General features: G+C 46.2%; 1 protein-coding gene across 1 annotated transcript in view; it reads right to left on the reverse strand.

The window, feature by feature from the left end:
- Window positions 1-15,668, reverse strand: part of LOC115314897 (arylsulfatase B-like) — a 126,729-nt gene that overhangs the window by 56,613 nt on the left and 54,448 nt on the right. The window contains exon 6 of the mRNA XM_040208290.1: window positions 5,385-5,511. Within this exon, the coding sequence (XP_040064224.1) occupies window positions 5,385-5,511 (127 nt within the window). The remainder of the gene's footprint in view (window positions 1-5,384; window positions 5,512-15,668) is intronic.

Genomic DNA, 15,668 nt, shown 5'->3' on the forward strand with positions numbered 1-15,668 from the left:
AAAGGTTGGTACGGCGAGTTCGCTCCCATTGGGACAACCAAATAAACACTGCAAATACACGGTGAATCCGGTGAATGTTGATTCTCGAACACTGCAGCACTTGGAGGACATACCACAGTTTGGACAGAAGAAACACATTGCACACAGTCGTTCTAGCAAAAATGGATAAATCTCTCCGTACCCACCTCTCGGCAGTGGCCTTAGGTTTAGCTATTTCTTCTCGCCAGCAATCTGTGGGCTCACGGTAATGTTCCAGAGGAACACCTACGTACTTTGATGGCGTCCGTGACCATTGAACACTCCCAAAAACAACTGGAGAAGTCGTCCACTCACCATGCCATAACCCCGTGCACTTTGACCAATTCACCGCGCAGGCAGTGACCTCACAAAACATTTCGGTCAATTCAACAGCTTCTAACACACTTCGAGGGTCCGAACAAAAAATGGCAACATCGTCTGCGTATGCCGATATTTTAATGTCACATTCCTGTAATGTAAAACCCCTAATATTTTGACATTGAATGACACAGCGGCAAAAGGGCTCTAGGTAGATGGCGAAAAGCAAGGGTGAAAACGGACATCCCTGCCGCACTGAAGAGCGGACGTTAATCCCCGCACTAACTGTTTTATTAATTACTAGTTTAGCTTTGCAGTTTACATATGCACATCCTTACCCCTCAAGCCGCACAGATCCAACTCCCACATGTTATAAAATGGAAGACAGAACAGCGTCGCACACCCGATCAAATGCTTTTTCAATATCTATCTGATATTCCGCGTCACAGACATCAAAAACACTTCGAGTAGTGTGTATGTTTGTGCCAATGCTACGACCCTTTATCCCACAGGTTTGGTGCGGCCCTACTATTTTCCATCTGACATGCTTCAATCTACTGGCTAAAACCTTCATTAGCACTTTATAGTCAACGTTGGCCAGGGTAATTGGTCTGTAATTACTAGTACTACAAAGCTTATCGGCGTCATTACACTTGGGTATCAAGACCGTGTGCGTGCACAGGAAAGAAAGTGGTAATTCCTTCTTTAAATAGGACTGAGAAAAAACCTTATGCAGAACCGGTGCAATTTGCGGCTTAAACTTCTTATAGAAGGCCGCGCTCAAACCATCCGGTCCCGGTGACATGCCTACGCTTAGGTCATCTATCGCTTTCTCGACCTCTAATAAACTAATCGGATCTTATAAAAACGTCGTAGCACCGCTATCTAGCTTCGGCTGACTCGGCAAAAACTCTGTATCAAGCCCCTTTTCTTTTGGTATTTTCTTTTCAAACAAACGTGTATAACACTCAACAAAAGCACGCTGAATACTGTCCTGATCTCGAGTTACTGCGCCTCTGTACTCTATTTCTTCAATCCGGTTCCCGCTAGCATACTTTTTTCCAACGCAAGTGCCCTCTTTGTGGGCGTTTCCCCGACAATCAATTTCGTCGCACGGGCACGAACGATTGCCCTTTTATATCTCTCTTCATATATTTTCTCAAGCTTAGCCTTGATAGTGCTTATGTCGTCTTTGAAGGCTCTTGGCGTTCTTTCCTCCTCTACATAAAGCCTGTAGATTCAAATAATGTTCTACTGAACTCGTTTTATTTTTTTGAGAGATTACACAAGAATAACGACATTAAAACTACGAGGAATGTTCCTGCGTCCTAACCGGGCGCTGCTCGCAAGGCGTCTGCCCTCTTCTCCTCTCTCCTCTCTTGCCGTGGGGGCGACTTGAGTTGTTTAGTCTACCCCCACGGAGGTCTGGCCGACTGGCCCGCAACTGGGCCCCCGAGCTGGTGTCGGGTATCCCCGGTGCGTGCCAGCCTCCTCCGCGGCTCGAGGGAGCGTGTTGCGGGGAAGACGATGCTGTCGCTGCAAGCCTCTACAAGCCTTTGTAAATCCTGTCGAAGACCGTTCTCTACCCTTCGCTCTTCCCGCGTTATATTAGTTGCTCGTTCAATCGCATTAATCTTAACTTGCTGTTTAAATAGTTCCCACTCCTCACATATGTTATTTTCCGAAACACCTTCTAGTCTGCCTAGCCTACTTTTGATTTTCTGTATTAATTCTTTGGTCCTCGAGAAGCTTTCAGTTTAGCTTCCACAACTCCCACGAAAAGCTAGTTTGTTTCTTACGCTGACCCAAGGTAAAACTCGCCAAACTGTGATCGCTAAACGAGACATGACTGACCGCGAAGTCGTTACACTGGGGCACTAAATCCGCTTAAGCATATACCCTGTCAAGCCTGGCATGACTTCTGACTTGGTGGTGCGTGGAAAGGACCCGATGTCCCGGTGTTATGCAAGGTGCCAGGTCTTCGAGCCCCTTATCTTGAATCAACTGATTTAAAACTTCACTAGACCTATCACTATTTCGTCTTTGATTGGTCCGGTCTTCTGGCATAATTAAAGTCTCCCAGCAATATGGTAAATCGGTCACTGATTAGAAATCTCTCAATATATTCAAAAAAGGCGCGTCGCTCACTCTCCACGTTTGGCGCATAAATGGACATAACCCTCCACTTTTGATTTAGGAAAACAAAATAGCAGAGAACAAGCCTTCCCGATTCACACGATACAACGTTTTCTTCGATGAGCCCGGCAGCTCTCCTCAAGAACAGACAACATCCTCCAGATCTACCTACAGCATGGCTGACGCAGACATTGTACCTCGACGTAAACGGTTTCACCAGAAACTCGGTCTGACTTTCACTCTCGACCTTCGTCTCCTGAACCGCCAAAACGTCTAGGTCCCTCTCTAGGAGAAGTCGACTCAGCTGACACTGTCGGCGGCGTGCCGCAAGTCCCCTGACGTTAAGGGTCCCTACGCGCAGACCAGACGTTAGTTGTGCGGTTTTTTTTTTTCGTCAGACCCAGCTTCGGGCGATTACCCTTTGCGTCATATCGTACCAGGGTCGCTACTCACTGCGACAGACCCCCGTCGCGGGTCAGCGATGAGGACCTCAGTTTGCTGACGTAGCGACCTTTTTTTTCCAATCAGCTGAAACTCCCCCTCAGACCACTGCTGTACCGGTGCGAAGTTTTCCGGAGACTCGTCGGCCAGATGCCGTTTCACCTTTGAGGGATCCAGTTCCATGGCTGGCTCACACTCCATGGCTGCTGCCTCGGTGCCGGTGCTTCCCATCGCCATCACCGCCACCGCCTCCGGTGAAGGTTTTCCAGGCGTTGTCGCCTGCCTCTCTTTTTCGTTGGCTTCAGGAGCCGTCTCCGTGCGCTTCTCGTCCTGGACTGTCGCCTCCGCCCTCTTGTTGTCATGTCCTTCGACTGTCGCCTTGTCCTGCTGTGCCCTTTCAAACGGCGTCGACGATGTTGCGGCCTCCTCTGCTTTCGCCTCATTCATGATGAGGTTGCATCCCTCTTCGCTCGCTCGGCTGACTACAGCACTCGCGTACGTGCGTGCACAGTCTTGGGCCACATGTCCGAAACCACGGCAATGCCCGCACCGAGGTACACGGCAATCGCGTCGTATATGTCCTTGCCTTCGGCACCGCAGGCATAACGGCGCCCGCCCGGGTACGACAACGAGGATCGTGCCACCCTGAAGCCTTAGCTGATGAGGTAGGTTCTCCTGCGTCTTGCCTTCCTGGAGTATCAGCTTAGCGATCCTGGTGGTCGACTCGATGTCTTCAAAGCTTTCCACTCGCCACTTCTCTTTGTTCACCTCGTGAACTGTGCCGTACTCTTCCAGTGCCTTCCGGAGAGTTTCGTTGGATACGTCGAACGGGACCCAACGTAACTTGGCCCAAACTTCCTGCCGGTTGGGGTCTAGGAGGACGCACAGCTTTCCCTTCACCGTGAGCCGGCCAAGCTGTAGCAGTCGTTCTTTCGCTGCCGCACTCTTTAGGCTACAGAGCCACACGTGTTCCATTTGGCACAGGCCTAGCCCTGCTACATCCTTACCAAGGTCCGCTTTTTCCAAAGGCTCCTTGAAGTCGACGATCCTTATAGGCCTGGCGTTTACATCGCAGTGAAGGTAGGCTTGGATTTTCCATTGTTTCCAGCCGGAAACGTCGGCAGCACGATCCGATAGTCGGCAGGGATGCAAAAAGGCCTGTCACCATGGCCGGCGTCGGTCGTTATCACCTCGCTATCAGAGCGAGCCATCGCGCGTTTGCACTCTTCGACTGCCGAGCGCTATCCCTCGGCCACCGATTCCCGAAGGTTACTGAATCGTTCAATTTTTTAACAGCTTGAAGCACGAGGGAAGCGCGGGAGCGCGATAAAGCTACCACTCCCTTAAAGGGGTACTCCGCCGATTTCTTCATGGTCCCCGATTTGCTTGAAATTTTGCTAAACTCGCCAAACAACATCGCCAAAATAGTATCCCAAATATTAGGTCCAAAAAAATTTTTTTCACGAAGTTATTGAATTTACAATTTTAGTCCTCACCGTGTTTTTCAAACTGAAAGTCTCTACTGGCAACAACGAAAAAGTGACGTCATTGGAAGTGCAGGGGTTCACTCTTTGGACTGTAGAATTTGTTCCCAACTGATTCGAAGCAGTTTCATGGTGTCAAATGAATGCTTTGGAAGCTCGCTCCAGTCCCCGCGCTCCAGCACGGAACAAATGATTGGCATATTCTATTTTTTAGACTGCTCGCCCGACTGGCAAGCTAAACTTCCAGTGACGTCACGGCACTGAAAAAGGGCGGGTATATTTGAATGTTTGTTTTTGCATCATTTTCATTTGCCGATTTCGCAATAACTATTATGAATTTCACGATACTAAATAGCATACCAGAAAGGGCAAAGGCCGGGGAGTCAGAAAATATAGTTAGTTGAGGTAGCTCAAAAATCGGCGGAGTACCCCTTTAACAGGCGCAAGGCCAGCAGTCCGAAAAGGCGGATTTTAACATCGTTATTCGCATTTTCGTGCCGAAATCCCTGTGCCTGTTGCATGAGTGGTGATTTTAGCCCACTTCCCCGAACCCCACGGGCTTTAAGTATTTTTAAAATAAACTAATATAGTGGATTAAAACTTGTTGTAGGCCTAGTTGGTTCATGATGCAGTATAAAGGTTTTTTGCGCGACACAGGGGACAATTACAAGCGAGTAGACACGGACAAGCGCACAATATAGTGGTTTCCGATGGCGCCAAGAAATTTTTAATCGGAACCGCATGTTTATTTTAACGGGAACAAAACTTTAGTTAATTATTCGACTTGTGACGATTCGTCTCTTTATATTTTTTCCCACTGGCCGTACAACTCACCTACACGGACCGCATTAGAGTATCTTTCAGAGGTTTTTTTAATAAACAACTTCGAACTAAAACCAAACCACCTTTTTATATTATAGCTATAGAGCTAGCCTAAACTCGTACGATCACAGTTACGTTCATCTTTAATTTAGTGACATCTCTTACCTGCATATATTGTCCGGTTCCTTTCACCGATGTAGGGAAACTTGTCTATATTCTCTTGTGGCGCTTGAAGAAGGTCGTCGTCATTTCCACAGTGCACAGACTGGTACGCAAGGTACAGGTAGAAGGGCTGGAAGGAGCGCACGACGTGAGACACACCCGGTACAAATATTATTAAATAAATATATAAATAATTGGCACACCTTTAAGGCCGCACTCACAACATGACGCCAAGTGACACTAACGTCATGTGGAACTGTAATGTCGCGTGAAATGAAGGCGTCGCTTGACATATCGACGTCATGCCGTCAGACCAACACGAGCAAGAAAAGTCCGTGGAGGGTTGCCATGTAAAGCTATCGCTCTAAAATAGTGAACACATGCGAGTACGAACAGTAAAAACGAGGGTGCAAGTCAGCCGGTGAAGGTTAAACATGACGGCTTTACCCCAGAGTGATGAAACAAAACCAAGACGATTTAAATTGTGACTCAAGTGGGGATTTATACCGTGATTTAAATCGAATCGGTTTTATAATATCGATTAAAATCAAATATGTTTTCGCAAAAATAATGAAAACAATTTCTTAGCTACCGTTTGTCTGTTTGATTCTGTTTATATGTATTATTTTATAGTTTAAATCAAGAAATCGTAAAGGAAAAAAATTTATATCAGGCTCAGAACGAGCACAAAACAGTGCTCTTGCATAAGCCATCGGAACGTTGAGCTTTAATCTTTCTACCATTCACTTCGGTCGTCGGTTACGTAACATCCTATCGCAAGTAAAGGAGAACGCGAAAGAAATTAAGACTTGAAAACTATTGTCATATTGCGAGAGAATTAGGAGGCAAAATAAAAAGCAAATAGAAATGTTTCACTACGTGAAAATATATCACTCTGCTTTCTTCCTAGCTATTTCTTTATTTCATTATATCTAAATGCTCCAGTGGGGCATTATGTAGGGAAGGGGATCATATAAAAATACGTATAATTGTATAAATACTATCAATACAAAAGAGAAAGAAATGGTCAACTGAATGAATCCAATACAAATATTGATGACAAATCCACAGACAATAGTCCCAACAATCACCCACACCGAGACAAAAAGGGCTCCAGGTACAGCTAAGCACTTCTTATGAGTTGTGATTGCGAAAGCATCAATGTCCTTCTAGCGCTTAACCTCGTCAAGTGGCTGCGCTGCGCTGACATCGGCAGTGCCGCCGCTCTCCGCAGCGGCGGCGCGGCCGATTCCTTTCCCGCGCGCCGGCGGTCTGCCCAAGCGCGTCAGCCGATTCCTTGTACCGGCGCGCTGGCGGCGCGGGCACGCAGCGCCATAGGGTGGCGGTCGTTGAAACTGACGAGCAGTTTGGAATGGGAACCTCGCTTCTTGAAAGTATGACGCGCGCCAGCGAATGGGACCGAAGCCGCAATCTCACTCCGCTCCTTTGGGATCGGGCGGTTTAGGTGCCGTTTGGCGCGACTTCAAAGCTGATGACGTCGGCTCTCTCCATGGGACAGTTCATGCATTAAACAAATTACAAACGCTGCTTCTAAGCGAGCGACAGACATCTTGATAGGTGCAGGGTCATTAAGAATCACGAAGCAGTGACGTGAAGATGTTTTACTTGTTAACTCATTCAAGTCAATCGTGGCCAGAACGAAGAGGAAATTTAAAGAAATTAGTTTTGTAAAATGGAATGTTAACATTGTTAGGGTGATCATGGCGAGGGGACTTGCTCGTGGGTGGTAGAATGTTAGCTTGACAAAATTAGAATGAGCTATAAAACATTTTATGAGAATGGGACATCGTCGCGAGGTACCTCCTGTGATTGAGCGGCCAGAAACCAATGAAACCTTTAAGCTGTCTGACACTTAGAGGAGACCATATTTTAGTATGAACCGATTTACCCTGCTTTATACTGATGCAATATTGACGATAAAGTTTTTTTGATGTAAGTTTCAAGGAAGAGTTCTATATTCCAACCTCGGCCTATTGATAGTGGTCTACGCAAGTATTTTAGTTTGGACAGTTTTCATGTACAAATGTCCTCGTAATAAAAATAAAACCAATGTTGGATCTGCCCTTTTAGTAACGTATTCTATATGGAACGCCTCAGTATTTTTATCAACTTACTTCTTGTAATTGTAATAAAGCGCTGTAAGACGGTTAGTAAATATCGTACTTTTTGTTTTTACTACATTTATTTGCATTTGTCATGTATCACACCATAAAAGTAGGGTATCCAAGCCACTTTGAAGAGCAAGACAGTCATCATTATCTGATATATGGCGGTAAACAACACAAACGTCGGTAAATAGGCGATTTTTTTATGAAAGGTCATTTGGAAGGTCGTTTATGTATACTGAAAACAGAAGTGCGTCAAACACAGATCCTTGGGGAACTCCCGATTTAACATCTAGGGGGGGGGGGGGGGGGGGGAGAGTGAGCTGATGACACAGGTGATAAGCGATTGATTTCGATTGTTCAAAAGATATCGAATCCATGTAATTACATTTTCGTTAATTTTAAGACATTGTAATGTGTTTCATAAGGCGACTGTTAGGGACACGAACAAATGGCTTTGCAAGATCGATAAAAACTGCGTCAGTTTACGAGGATGAGTGAATGCTAGTGAATAAATCACCTGCCCGTTCGAAACGTTAACATTTACATGAAAGGCCTCTTCGAAAACCATGCTGGTTAGGAACAATATGATGATGATGATTAGGAGTTTATTGGCGCAGCAGCAACGAGGGCCATAATGCGCCAAACTTAATGTATTTAAACATATTATAACAAAAGTTTACTTTGAGGTTACATATTTACAAATGGTACAAATATCCAGTTTGTTTTAAAAAGTCTAAGACACGGCTGAATGGAACTAAAGGTTTATCACCAAGCAAAAAAGAGGGATGAAATGGGAGATGATCCCTAAAAAGTTCGAGAAAACATGATTGACGGAATGAAACTTGTCAATGGGAATTACATTTGCCAATGTTCATGCAGCCGGAATGAAACCCGTATCAAGAGACTACTACAACCAGCTGCAAAGCAAAACACCCCACACATTTTTTTTTGTTAATTTGAGCAGCTTTGAACACGCCCCGTCAGGCCCGGTGATCGATTTCGCCTGAAAAGGATCAGTGACACTGAAAACCCCGTCAACTCTTATAATTACATCATGCATTCGCTTTCTCAAGGGCGTGTACACTGCAGTGACTCGTACAACGTCCCGGGCAGACTGAACGTTTATTGAAGGGCTCTGCTCCGTTTTATCAGCTAGTGTGTTAAAGAAAGAACATAACAACAAAAAAGAGGGCAAGTAGATTAGGATAAGATAATAGCAGCGTCACTGTCTGTCACAGCATTCCTCCACAATTAAGGTGAGTAACGGTCCGGTGGCTCCCGTCTTCTAGTAGAACGCCTCAGCGGGCTCGTTGGCTGAGTGGTGATGGTGACGGGTGTGTCATCCGCGGGGGTCCTCGAAGGCTCTGTGTCCAACTCCTCTTCGCTGAGGTTGCCAGTAGGGGCCGTTGATCCCTCCGCGACCGGGGTTAGGGCTTCCACTGTAGACGCATGCTCCATGGGGACAATTCGGTTTTTCAATTGGTCATGGTGTCTTCGTTGTTGGCCCTCCTGCGAGCCGCGCACACGAAGCATTCTAGCGCCCATGGTCGCTTCTATTGTTGCTGATTCATATTTGCTCCCCTTTCCGTAATTACGGCTCCACACCGACTGCCCTTTCTGAAAAGTTCGTTGTGGTACCTCCTTCGCCGTCCTGGGCCGAGGTACAACGTTATCGAGGCACGAGCGGATTTCGTATCCGAGTAACAACATGGCCGGTGTTTTTCCACATCCTAGGGGAGTTCGACGATACCGATGGTGAAACTGGGCAAGACGAGTCTGAAGGGATCCCAGGCAGTTTTTCACCAGCCCTTGCTTGACGGTACGAACGGCCCGCTTGGCCAGCACGTTCGGCTGGGGCTAATAGGGTGCCGTTCTTAGGTGGATGATGTTGTTCCGCTCTACGAACATGCGAAATTCGTCACTTGTAAATTGCGGTCCGTTGTGTAACACAACGGTAGTTGGACACCAAAAACGGTCCAAAAATGGTACGCAAGGCTTCGATAGTCGTAAGGGAACTGGCCGTTTTCAATGGGATGACCCCGAGCCACTTGCTGTGCGAGTTAATGACAATCAGCAGCATGTGATTATCGACCGGCCCTGCAAAATCGACATGCAATCTTGACCACCTATCTCCCGTGTCCGACCAGCTAACCGGGAAGGGGGGGGGGGGGCTTTGCTGGTGGCTTGTATGCAAACCTGGCAGAGTTTGGCCAAACGTTCAATTTCGCTGTCAACTTGGGGGTACCAAAAAAGCGAGCGCGCGAGCGTCTTCATCGCCGCAACAACTTGGTCCGTGGAATGTAACATCTCTAGCATTGTTCTCTCGCCTTTGCTGGGATTACCGCTCGGTGCACCCCGTAGATAAGTCCATGACTCAGCGTCAGTTCATCCCTGGACCGATATCACGCTTCAATGAACTGCTCGGTCAGCAGTACGTACTCTTGCGTATCTTTGTCAGCAAAACGTGAACTTTGGTCCTCCATTCCGTGTACCGGTAAGCGACTAAAGGCATCTGCCGTGATGTTGCTTTTTCCTGGCTTATACTTGATGTTGTATGAGTAGGCACTTAACAATAGCGCCCAGCGCTGTATTCTTGCAGCCGCCATCGCGGAAATCGGTCTTTTTGGGTGAAAGAGCCCCACGAGGGGCTTATGGTCGGTAACTAGTATAAACGTATGCCCAAGCAAGTATTGACGAAATTTGGTAACACCAAACAGAAGAGCAAGCGCCCCACGCTCGAGCTGCGAGTAGTTTTGCTCTGCCGCCGAAAGCGTCCGAGAACGAAATCGGATCGGGCGCTCCTTGCCATCTTCTCGGTGCGACAGTACTGCCCCGATCCCTTTGAGTGACGCATCGCATGCTAAGCATAATGGCTTCTTCGGGTCGTAGTGCGCGATGAAGCTTGCCTCCCGAAGTAAAGTCTTTGTTCATTTGAAAGCTTCCTCCTGGACATCGCCCCACTTTCATACTGTCCACTTCTTCAGAAGATCGTACAAAGGCCCCAGGCTCGAGGATACGTCTGGCAGGAATTTGTGGAAATAGGTCACTAACCCCAAAACACCCATAATTCTGTCACGCAGGTTGGTGAGGGTAATGAAATCACCGCAGCCACGTTTTCCACCTTACGGTGTAGGCCTTTCGCGTCAATTCGCTGACCTAAGAAATCGACTTCTTGCTGCCGAAACTTGCATTTCTCGAGATACAGCCTTAACCCGGACTCTCGCAGCCGCCGCAACACCGTCTGGAGAAGGCTGCTGTCGTGTTGTTTCTCGGCCACAATAGTGTCGTCGGGATATACCTGTACACCAGGCAACCCTTGCAACACCACTTCAAAGCGTCTTTGAAAGATAGCCGGAGCTGACGCGACACCGAAGGGTAGCCGCTCAAAGGCAAACAAACTCTTCTTTGTGTTCACCACTGTGAGCAAACTGGCTGCTTCATCCAAGGACAGCTGGTCATATGCATCTTTCAAACCAATCGTGCTAAAGACTTCCCCACCGTTTAGCGCCGCAAAAATGTCCTCGATTCGTGGCAGCGGATATTGTTCGACATGGCAGGCACTGTTAACCGTTATTTTAAAATCACCACAAAGACGAACGCTGCTATACTTTTTAACAACAGGAACCAAAGGCGTCGCCCAGTCTGACGTTGCCACTGGGGACAATACTCCTAACTTTACCAACCGGTCCAACTCATCAGAAACCTTCTCTCGCAGGGCGTACGGCACAATTCGAGCTTTGTAGAACTTGGGGATTGCACCCTCGCGAAGTTGGAAGCGGGCTGGGGGACCCTTCAACAATCCTAGGCCCGGCTCGAACAAGTCGGAGAACTCCGCAAGTATCGGCCCGACACCGGTAGCGCTTGTTCGCTCACCTTGACACTGAATGACGAAGGCTGGCGCTGGCAGCAGGTGGAAACCACGCAGCAGGTCACGGCCGCATAGGTTCGGTCCACGGCACTCCAGAACTGCCAATGTTCCGGTCATAGTGTTTTTCCCCAGCGAAACTTGCATATCGAGCTGTCCGCGCACGGGCAATTATCCCAGGAAGCTCGTCAGCTCTGTCGCCGTCTTGCGAAGTTCCAGCCAGACGTCCTTGTGCCGCAGGCACGTGGCCCATGTGATGACGGACACCGGTGCCCCCGTGTCTAGCTGCATATCCACTGCTACATCACCCAAACGGAAGGTTCTTATGAACGGTTGGAATGCGCTGAGGTTCCCAATAAAATCCTGTGCTTCCATCGCAAAGAGACCGCCCTGGCCTTCGTCTGCGTCGGCCTGGATATCTAAGGCCATTGTGTTTTTTGGCTTGTTGCTGGTAGCGAAGCAGCGTTTCGCCAGGTGCCCAGTCTTGCCACAGCGGAAGCACCGCGCGTTGCGAAACTTGCACTCTTTTGCTTGATACTTGCTTCCCCCGCACCTTGGGCAAGGTTCTCTGTTGCTCTTTCAAGCGTTCCATCGAGGCGTTCTGTCTTGGCTTCCTGCCGTTCCCCTCAAAAGAGGCTTCCAGTCGCAACTTGTACGCATCCCTCTTGTCCACTGTCTCCTCGAACTGTAGGGGACTTAGTATTGCCGCCATGTCTGGCAATCCAAGTTGTTGGCATCAGCGGCCACACCGCTTCGCAAGTGTAACCATCCTCGTCGCCACTGATGTGACTCGTACAACGTCTCGGGCAGACTGAACGTTTATTCAAGGGCTCTGCTTCTTTTTATCAGCTAGTGTGTTAGTGAGCAAAAGAAACAACAGAACAACAAAAAGGAGGGCAAGTAGATTAGGATAAGATGATAGCAGCGTCACTTTCTGTACGCCGCTCTGACAAAAAAAGGTCCTTTCACCACAGCTGGACTTCACCGAAAATGCATCAAGTGTCAGAGCTGATTCAGAAGCATAACGTCATACGTTGCATTCTTGTATTTGAAGAAGTTTGCCTCTTTAACGCCGCAGCTAGGGCTAGCTGGTTTTCCATCTTAGTACTTCACAGCGAATAAACGTCTCACAAAAGCAGGCACTCACTCAACCACACAGCGCAGGGATGGGCAGTATTTCAAATACAAGTATTTTAAATACGTATTTCAAGTACTTTGTGTATTTTGCATTTGTATTTAATTACGAATTGGGTAATGTATTTAACGTGTGTATTTAGATACTAAAATGTGGGTATTTCAAATACAGTTGTAATGAAATACAATTTTGTGGGCGAAAATACATCCCTCAAATTTATTGTCACTGTCCAGAGCAGGAAGGAAACTACGTTTTGCACCGAATGCAGTGTCTCTCGTTCAATCAAGCACAAGCATCTAGTGACCTTGTGATCACGGCGCTAGTCCAGGGAAGGAATAGTGACGAAATCGACGTTCACAGGCAGACTGGCTAAATAAGTGCCTGTAACAACTTGTGATACTTTCCAGCCTGATTTCCATCCATATTTTTGCCTGGAACATTCTAAATGCTCGGGTCGTCCAGATTTTCGTAACTGGTGCGAGTTGCAACAATAAAAAAAAATCTCTAGCTAGTGCTGCGCGTCTTGGTCGCATTGGTTCTTTGCTGGTCTATACCAAAATGTAAACGACAAAAAAAGCTGCTCGAAGCTCTGTACTTTTTTCACCTATTACGTCCAAGCTGATTACATTTTTTTTTGTGATTATATTTCTATTACGTTACTAGAACCTCGCACACTAACTCCCGAGTGTGCAATGAAAAATTAAAATGAGACACCCAGAACCCCGTTGCAGGTGCCCTGAAGTCGCTGACGCAAATTTGGAGGAATGTATTTGGAAAAGGATTTGGAGGAGACAAAATACATTTGGATGTATTTGTATCTCGTACTTAAATGCTTTTTTGGAAATGTAATTAGATTTGTAATTAAATACATTTTGACAAAGTATTTTGTATTTGTATTTCGATACATATTTGCGTGTATTTTGCCCATCCCTGACACAGCGCTATGTGCATCTTTTTGTGTCTGTAATTAAGTGAGTGCCTGTTTTCGTGAGACGGTTATGCGCTGTGAAGTACTAAGATTTGCTTCTTTATTTAGGACTCACGACCTCTCAACACTTCTAGGAAATAGCTTTTAATGTCCTCGACAAATCGTGATTAGAAAAACTTATTTGCTTTCCTTAGTTCATTCTTGCACAAACGCGTGCAATCGTCGTACGACTGCCACCCACGCTCGTCACTAGTAAAATATTTGTCCCTTCTGAAAAGATTTTTTTAATATAAATATATCACGCTCCACGCTGAGAAAAAAAAACAAAAACGATCTGGGTTAACTTAAGAACAAAATTTTTGCACCCAGAAATTAGTTCGTATATTATAGATAACCTCTTTTCTTCGACGGCGCGTAACCTGCAACTGTTTTTATAATGCACCAGAAAATTAGAGAATGATAAAACTATGGCTGTAAGATCAGCCCTTGAGAAATCATTTATAAGCTTCCTTAGATCGACTCTCGGAGTACTGATTGCATATATAAAAGAAATAAACAAGTCTATGATCACTAATTTCGTCAAGTACACAAAGAGACACGTTTTCTGGGGTAGAGGAAATAATCAGATCCAGAAGAGGATTTCCTCGTGTGGGTTCATTGACCAGCTCTTTCATTGAAAAAGAATTTAACATATTCACAAAGCGTGATTATTCTTCTCTCTGAAGTCAAGTTCTGCTATAATCAAAACTGCACCAGTTAACCTCCGGGTCATTATAATTTCCAGCCAAAATCACTGGTGACCGAGGAAAATTTTATTGAATAAATTTGAAAACATTGTTTTTGCAGTTTACAAATTTACGAGGTGAACCAGGCGTTTGAAAACCAATTCCGACTACCACACCTTGAAAAGGTACACTCGCAATGGATGTCCAAATGGTTTCAAGAGGTGAGTCAATGGTCAGCATAGAGCAGATGAGTCCTTCCGAACCGAGTTGATCACACCACGTTTGGATGCTCCATCCTGGTGAAATGCACTACAATTATTAATTAAAATAAGTAAACTGGAGTTAGAAGTAGTATGGAAAAGTCACGTTTCCCTTCTAATGATCACTTCCGTTGAACAAGAGATAAGGCTGCTCTAAAGTTCATTTGGCTTTGACAAGGGATTTCGAAAGTTCGATAATAAAAAAGAGAAGGACATTGCTTATCGCATGCAATAGTTCTTCTGGATTTAGATGTATTTTTTCCATGGCGTTGTTGACTATCACGTGCCGCGTTTTCAATTCTAACCTCTCTCGAGACAGGCAACACACTATCAGATTCCAAATGTACATGTACAACTTTGATCGCATGGTGCTTCGAATAAAATAAACTTTCTTGATAATGAACGAGGTCTTGACAAATGGGTTTTTGGAATTAAAGAAACACTGGATCTAATATTCTCGATACAATTTTAGTTTACAAGACGGACACTATTGGTGGTCGCGTACCACCATCGCACACACACTCTCGCTTTGAGTCCCGCTGTTAGACTGCCGCATAGTTTTCTTGAGCAGCTTGGTCTCGCCCAAGGCTGTAACCCAATCCGCATCCTGTCCGACGCCAGCCAGTCGCGCCTTCATGGCACGGGCATCCACGTGCAAGACCCCTGGCCGCCGAGGAGTTCGAATAAATCACAATCTTCCGAGAACTCAACCTTGCGCCCAGCGAAATAAAAGAAAAAGGCAAAACACTATGGCGCTCGCTTGGAATGCGCTTGGCGAAATAAAATAAAAGGGCCAGTACAAGAATGGCGCTCGCTTACATTCGGGCATCCTGGCATTGTTAACGTCCTCGTTCACGACAACAAAAATCAGTGCTTATGCAAATAAATAAAGATTAATCTTTCATGTTTCTTAATAATAACAAATAATGAATACACAGGAATTGACACTACATATACGTGAACAGCACAATAAACGCATAAATGCTTCAATGCACGTTATGTAACAAAAACAACAACAACAAAATCGATACAAGCGAAAAATAATATGTGTTGCAAATATGCTCACTTCGGAATGGCACGCTTACGTGCAGAGCGCCTCGGGAGCTGAACGGTGACTGCCTCTCTGGCGGATTCTGCTTCTTCTGATGATGATGTGTCGTCTTCCAAGTGCGTTTTCTTTGTTGTCGATGTCCATCCCTTAAACTGGGAAACATGCGCCATAGTTGCGAATCTACTGGCCTTGGT

This window comes from Ixodes scapularis, unplaced genomic scaffold (assembly GCF_016920785.2).
Source record: "Ixodes scapularis isolate PalLabHiFi unplaced genomic scaffold, ASM1692078v2 PGA_scaffold11__112_contigs__length_91849675, whole genome shotgun sequence".
NCBI lineage: Eukaryota > Metazoa > Arthropoda > Arachnida > Ixodida > Ixodidae > Ixodes > Ixodes scapularis.